The 7,424-nt window shown below is 44.6% G+C and overlaps 1 protein-coding gene across 1 annotated transcript in view; it reads left to right on the forward strand.

Annotated features, from left to right (window-relative positions):
• The first annotated feature begins 6,725 nt into the window (after window positions 1-6,725).
• LOC118334395 (discs large homolog 1-like protein) overlaps window positions 6,726-7,424 on the forward strand; it is a 5,683-nt gene continuing 4,984 nt past the window's right edge. Inside the window, exons 1-3 of the mRNA XM_035670299.1 lie at window positions 6,726-6,750; window positions 6,839-6,889; window positions 6,970-7,071. Of these exons, the coding sequence (XP_035526192.1) occupies window positions 6,726-6,750; window positions 6,839-6,889; window positions 6,970-7,071 (178 nt within the window). The remainder of the gene's footprint in view (window positions 6,751-6,838; window positions 6,890-6,969; window positions 7,072-7,424) is intronic.

The following is a 7,424-nucleotide window of genomic DNA, read 5'->3' on the forward strand; positions in this document are numbered from 1 at the left end:
TACACAATAATGTCCGGGATCAATTAGAGCCAGGTGGAAAGCTGTCACAGGCTTCAGCAGCGCAGCAAGGCTGATTCTACTACCTCTCACTCGAATCAATAGATCGAAGTAATGTGGCTGGTTTCAGTCGCAGGGGTCGTGGTTCCGTCGTAGTCCTCTACAGAGTCCGTTCCTCTTGTTCTTTTGGGACCTGGGTCTAATGCTCGAGTCCTGTTGGCTGCAGGGAAGCGGTCGCGTTCCCCCCCCCACAAACAGTTCAAGGGTGGAGGAAACACCAGAACCAGAACCAAGGACCAGACCAGGACCCGGACCAGGACCGGACCCAGCCTGGGGTCTGGAAGCAGTGTGTTTTGATGTCGATCTGACGGTCCTCTTTTGTGTTGCATGCTGCGAGACCATCACGCGATGGGGTGAGACGCAGCTGGGCTCTGGGGGGCCAACGTTCCATGCACAATCCGATCCCTGAAGAGACACGCTGAAGCGGTTATTCTGAAAAACCTTTCACTAACTTCCTGCTCGTTTCCTGGCCCCCGGACCGGGTAGACCTCACCAGTTACCAAACCCAGAACCCCCAGTCTTTGTGGAGGGAGCTGCGACGCTTGCTGGTGAAAGGCTGCCTGCCTATTTTGGCTTGCTCAGAGTACTGTAATGTACTTGACAGTTATCAGGATTACTCTCACTCCTCACACAGCTGCTGTGACATCACGTCTGGGTTCGGTCCAATCAGGGACGCTCCCTTCCTGAAACAGTGAACTCTCACTCAACAGTTTGATTTTAATATCTCTTCTACACTTGTGGTATATAACAAGGCTGGGTTTCATTGATTATTGATTATTTGATTATTTGTTTTACTGATTTTGATGGGTTTGTGCCAAAAAAATAATTAATTATTTTTCTCAGATGCTTTTTTGTTTTTTGAAGCGTAGGAAGTTCGTATGCTACCCTTATATTTAATTGAATGTTTGATAAACATTATTTTTCTCGTTTGTTGGCTGCCGCCGCTAACTATCGTTAGCGCTGCTGGGTGCTAATCGTAACTATTAGCTTCTTGTTTTTCATCGCGCAATCTGCTACGCGAACCTGTAGTGGTGGCCCGTGTTATCGTACGGTCGGGCCCGGTAGTTGGCGCTCTGTTTGTACGGTCGGCCCGTAAGGTGGCGCTCTGTTTGTTATCGTACGGTCGGCCCGTAGTGGCGCTGCTTATCGTGACGGGGTCGGCCCGTAGGGGTGGCGCCGTGGTTTCATCGTACGGTCGGGCCCGTAGGTGGCGCCCTTGTATCGTACGGTCGCCCGTAAGCGTGGGCGCCGCTGTTTATCGTACGCGGTGGGCCCGTAGGGTGGGCGCCCTGTGTATCGTGCGGAACGTCCCCGTCAGCGGTGGCGCCCTGTTGATCGTACGGCGGCCCGTAGGTGGCGCCCTTGGTTATCTACGTCGGCCGCTAGGGTGTGGGGCCCTGTTTAATCGTACGGTTCGGGTCCCGTTAGTGGCGGCGCGCCCCTGTATTACGTACGGTCGGGCTATGCCCCTTTTAGTTAACGGTCGCCGTAGTGGCGCCCCCCTGTTATCGTAACGTTTTCGCCCGTAGGGCGCCCTGTATCGTCGGTCGCCCTATGCGCCTCTTTATCTTACGTCGGCCCGTAGGTTGGCGCCTGTTATCGTACTGGTCGCCCGCTATGGCCCCGCCCTTTATCGTACCGGCGGCCCGTAGGTTGGCGCTGCTGTTATCTGACGGTCGGCCCGCTAGGTGGGCCCTGTTTATCGTACGGTCGGCCGTAAGGGTGGCGGCCGCTTTTATGTACGTCGCCCGTATGGTGGCGCCCTGGTGTTACTCGGTACGGTCGGCCCGGAGTGTGGGTGGCCCGCTGTTATCTACCGGGTCGGTGCCCGGAGTGGCGCCCTGTATCGTAGGTCGGCCCGGTATGTGGGGCGCCCTGTTATCGTACGGGTCGGCCCGGTAGGCGGCTATCCGCTCTTATCTACTGCGCCCGTATCGCTTTTATCTAGCGTCGCGCCCGTAATTGCGCCCTGTTATCGTACCGGTCCCTATGCGCCCTTTATCGTGTACGGTCGGCCCGTAGTGCGCCCTGTTATCGGTACGTCGCCGTATGCTCTTTACGAGTCGGCCCGTAGTGGAAGCCGTGTTAGTCGTACGGTCGGGCCCGGGTAGGGTGGCGGCTTGCTGTGGTGACCTTGCGCCGGTTGGTGTGTTTCGAGGGTTCCCCAGTGGAACCAGGAACTATCGGCTCTGACCTCGTTTGGTATGGAACAGCACCGATTTGTTAACTGTGGGAAGGACTTTCCTGTTTTTACTCGCTGCAATAAAAGCTGAATGTGTTGTCTTCAAGTAAAAGGATTGTTTTGCTGCTTCAACGGTCTGGAATCACTTATTTATTTACGAGTATTAATATTATATTACAACATTGATATTTATTTTACAGTAATATTTATTTAACAGCACTGAAGTATTTATTTACAGTACAAACTGAATTTTAAAGCTTCTAAACATCAGTTATGTTATTGTACATTCAAGTATTTGTAATCACTCATGGTATTTATTAAAAAATTATTTTCGTAATAAGTTATTTTTAGTTTATTTATACATCCACTTTTTAAAATGATTAACTGATTAAAGTAATCAGGATTTTCAGTAGGTTTATATTTTGTGTTGTTTTGCTGGATGCGACTGGGTTGCCGGGTGGAAACTGTTGTCAGTGGTTTTGACAGCAGATAAATTTCAAAATAAACAACATTAATTCACAAACAAAACATTTTTATCAGGGTAAACACACACACCTGGTGGTGACATCACTGAGGGGACAGGAAAGGGAGGGTCTGATGAAGCAGCGGAGGGGTCTGGGATGGACAGAGGAAGGAGGGAGGGTCTTTGAGAAGGAGGAAGAGAGGAGGGTCTTGATTGAAGGGAGGAGGTCTGGATGAAGGAGAAGACGGAGGTCTGGAGGAAGAGAGGTCTGATGAAGAAGGCTCCAGAGGAAGGAGGAGGGGTTTATGGAAGAGGAGGGCTCAGGAGGAAGGAGTCAAACCACTCGCCAGAGCTGGAGCACAGGATCCTGGGTGTCCTTGGGACGAGAATTCGGCTCTCCGCTGGCGTCTTTCAGGGCCACGCGACGAAGGATCGTGCAGGGAGTCTTTCTTAGTCATAGCAAAACTGGACCGGAGGAACGACGGAAGGCCGTGGACACACACCACACAGTTACCAACACATTGTATACTTACACACACGACACACAGTACACACATTATACTACACACACACACACACTGACAGTCCTGATTACTAGAACACACACACACAGCAACATTATGACTACACACAACACACACACAACACACATTATTTACTACACGACAGCCACAACACACAGCACACACACAACACACATTTACTACACAGCACACAACACACATTGTATACTACACACACACACACACAACACCACTTATACTACACACACACGACACACAAACAACACACATTATAACTAAACAGACACACACACATTGATACTACACACACACCACACACAACACAGCATTTTATAACTACAGCACACAACACACATTATACTACCACACCACAAACACACATTATACTACACAACACAAACGCAGCACATTGTATACTACACACAACAACACACATGTGATACTACACAGCAACCAAACTGACACATTATACCACACACACACGAGGTACACACATTCCTTAATACCACCACACAACACACAGTTCGTATACCACACAGCAGACACAGTACCACACATTATACTTACACACACACAACACACACACACACACGTACACACATGTATACTACATCACACACAACACAGATGTATACTTACACACACACAACACACATGTATTACTACACCACACACAAGCACACATTATCACTACACCACACACACTATACTACACACACACAACAACATTAACTACACACACACAACACCATTCATACTACACACACACACACACACATGTATGTACTGTGACACACACATTATACCACACACACATAAACTGAAATAAAGAAACTCAAAAAATGTAAAACAGGTTCTGTCAATATCACTGAATGTAGGAAATGTATTGATCCATGTATTGATGTATCGAAGGTGTATTGATGGATGTATTGATGATGTATTGATCCATGTATTGATGTATTGATGGGTGTATTGATGTATTGATGGATGTATTGATGATGTATTGATGATGTATTGATCGGCTGTGTCTCCACCTTGTCGAATCCTTGCTGCTCCAGTTTCTTCCCCAGAATATCTCCGATCCCCGACAGAGCCGTCACCGGTTTGTCTCCCATCGGCTCGCCAACAAAGTCCCGATGCTTCTGAGACGTAGTCGACATCCTGCTGAACCCCGGAGACCATGATGGTTATATTTTCATTTTGAGTACAAATATAAACTGTGTGATTTTGATTGTTGATCTGAAGCAAACAAACCTGTTTTATAATAATTAATCTAGTAATTATCTTTAATATTTATTATCTTTAATATTTATTGTCTTTATGAATTATTGAGGTTTATTTATATGTTACAAACAGTCCGCCAGCAGGTGGCGCTACAGACAGAAATACTGCAGCTGTTAAAGAACTTTATGTACATTTGCCTTTTATTAACTACTTTGATTCCACCGCTGCTCAGATGGGAATCAATAACTGATTATTGATAAATCAATAACTGATTATTGATAAATCAATAACTGATTATTGATTCCTGAGCAGTTTAACACTGAATGGGGCTTTTATTTTGTAGTAAAATGATCCTTCCTGTTTGTTTGTTTGTTTGGTTTGACAAAATAAATCACAAACAAACAAACAAACAAACTAAAGCTCTGAGCTGCTGCTGGAGTCTCCCAGTGGAACCAGTAGAACCAGTGGAACCAGTGGAACCACAGTAAACCTGCAGGCTCGTGCTGGACTCCAGAACCAACCCGGGTCAGAAGGGGGTCTTTACCTGCTGGTCTGGACTTGCTCGGCGGACGGTCCGGGTTCTGGTTCTGGTTCTGGTTCTGGAGGATCCGGATCAGAAGCTGCAGACACAGATTGAACTTCAACACGAGACAAACGGAAGTGAACCGGCAGTTTTTACCGCGCAAACAGCTCGTGAGACGCCAGGTGTGGGTCACGCGCGGCGGCAGGAACCGGATCCGGACTCACCTGAGCTCAGAAAACACACCGAACCGCACGAGGAGCCCGCGGGAAAAGTTTTCTCTGACTGGAGGCGTTTTATTCTGAAACCCGGAAACAGCAGCTGACGCTCTCAGCCTGACGTCAGGACGCACAAAGTCAAAGATCGTTTGTGTTGAAGATGAATCACTCGGTGGCAAAAATGATGTTTGTAACGAAAAGTACAAAAACATTTTATCAACAGTTTAAATATCGGAGATAAATATAAACAAAACATTTATTTATTACTTGTTACTCTCTTAAAAAGTAATATTATTACTTTACGTATTACTGCCAACAGTAATACATTACACTACTAGTTACTGTAGAAAGTAATCTAATTACTGTCATATAATCACTGTACAGCACTGACACTAATATCACCGATAATCAATAATCTTCTTTTAGTGATAGTAAACAGCTTTGAACCTGGAGTCAGAGTGAGGATGGAGGAAATATACCGAACTCCGCTCAAATAACGCGTCAGTTTCTAGTTTCTCTGATTGTCTGCGAACATAAAGACGATGAGAAACATGAAGCATTTAGTTTTTCTAAGTTTGGGAACCAGACTTAAATTCGGCGCCTTTTTAACCTCCAGCCGTTCCTGAATTTAATAAGAATTTATGTTTTAAAACTTTGTTTGTAGCAGCTGAAAGCCCTTCCAGTGGTCCGCAAACAGCCGTGCAAAGCAGTTATTAAACTCGTGATTTTATCAAAATATATTCATGTTCGGTGTATTAATCATATGCCGATATTAACCGAGGATCATATTCATCTACACAATATCTAAAGTGTTGTTTTATAAGTTTAATACAGTCAGTGATCGTTAAGGCAACAATAAATCGTAAATATTTAACTGGAGTTTGGTTTTGCACAGTTCTCTTATTAGGAGGTGTATTCAGTCACCTGACGGTTTAATGTTAAAGCGGAGTTCAGTCTGGCTGTTGGGAGAAAGTGAACCAAACTCCATTCAAATATCTGATAGTTTTACTATCTTTGATTATCAGTTGTAAAGGACAAAGCAGATATATTTAAAACTAAATTTTTTTAAACTAAAGTCACAGAATTATAATCACAGAACTTTTCTCAGCAAATATAATAACACATTAAAACAACTCATGAAAATAGTCATTTTCTATAATTAAAGGATATACAGTTTCAGCTTTTAATGTTATATAAAAATCTAAATTTAACAGACTTACAGGGTGAAAACATGATGAGTCTATAAATACAGATGCAACTGTGTGAACCAATAATCAGGCGTTTAGCATTTGACAGCAGAGGTGCGTGTTATTATCTGGATTGTATTGGATGTTTATGGGTGAAGTTAAAAGTTATAAGGAACTGGTAATAAAAGTCATTATGTGTGAAATTACAGCTTAATCTATTGCTGTTTAACTGATAAACAACATTTATTCAACGTTTATGTTCTTTAAATAATCTTAGAACTGTATCAACAGTATTAGAGTACATTTAACAGTTTAATTTATTAAATAAACAATAAATATCTCTGAACCTGATGAAGGTTTGTATGACCTGCGACCGTCAGACAGCGTACTCATCCTCAGCCTTCATCCCTCCCTCCTCCCCTCAGTTAAACTGTCTCTCTGTCCGTCCTCTGTGTGTCTGCAGGCGGGCAGGAGGAGTACGTTCTGTCCTATGAACCCGTCGTTCAGCAGGAAGGTGAGTTCATTGATCTCCATCCAGCATTAACCTGCAGCGGAGGAAGTGCAGATATTTAAAGTCTCCTTCCTCTCTGACAGTAAACTACACCCGTCCCGTCATCATCCTCGGCCCCATGAAGGATCGAATCAACGACGACCTGATCTCCGAGTTCCCCGACAAGTTTGGATCCTGCGTCCCCCGTAAGTCCTCCTGCAGCGGGTCCGGTTGGGTCTCATTCTCCGTCAGATCAGATTTTAACTTCTTTTTGTTTCCCTTTATCAGGTGCAGTCATATACATTCACACTTTCAAGGATACAACACAGGTGTAAATGGGGTAGAGGTAGTCCATGGATTTTGACATCTTAAGTGTCCAGATAGAGTCCATATTTAAAGTGAGCAGTGATGAACATTCACTGAGTGAGAGGATGAACATACAGTATACAAACATTCATTATTCATAATTTAATGGCAGGGGGAAGAAACCCACATCAGTCACATCAAAAATCATATCAATCAATAAAATATGAGTTAATTGGGGACCATTTATTCAGGA

The sequence above is a fragment of the Morone saxatilis genome, unplaced genomic scaffold (assembly GCF_004916995.1).
Source record: "Morone saxatilis isolate NCDOM2014 unplaced genomic scaffold, NCSU_SB_2.0 Contig23, whole genome shotgun sequence".
Lineage (NCBI taxonomy): Eukaryota > Metazoa > Chordata > Actinopteri > Moronidae > Morone > Morone saxatilis.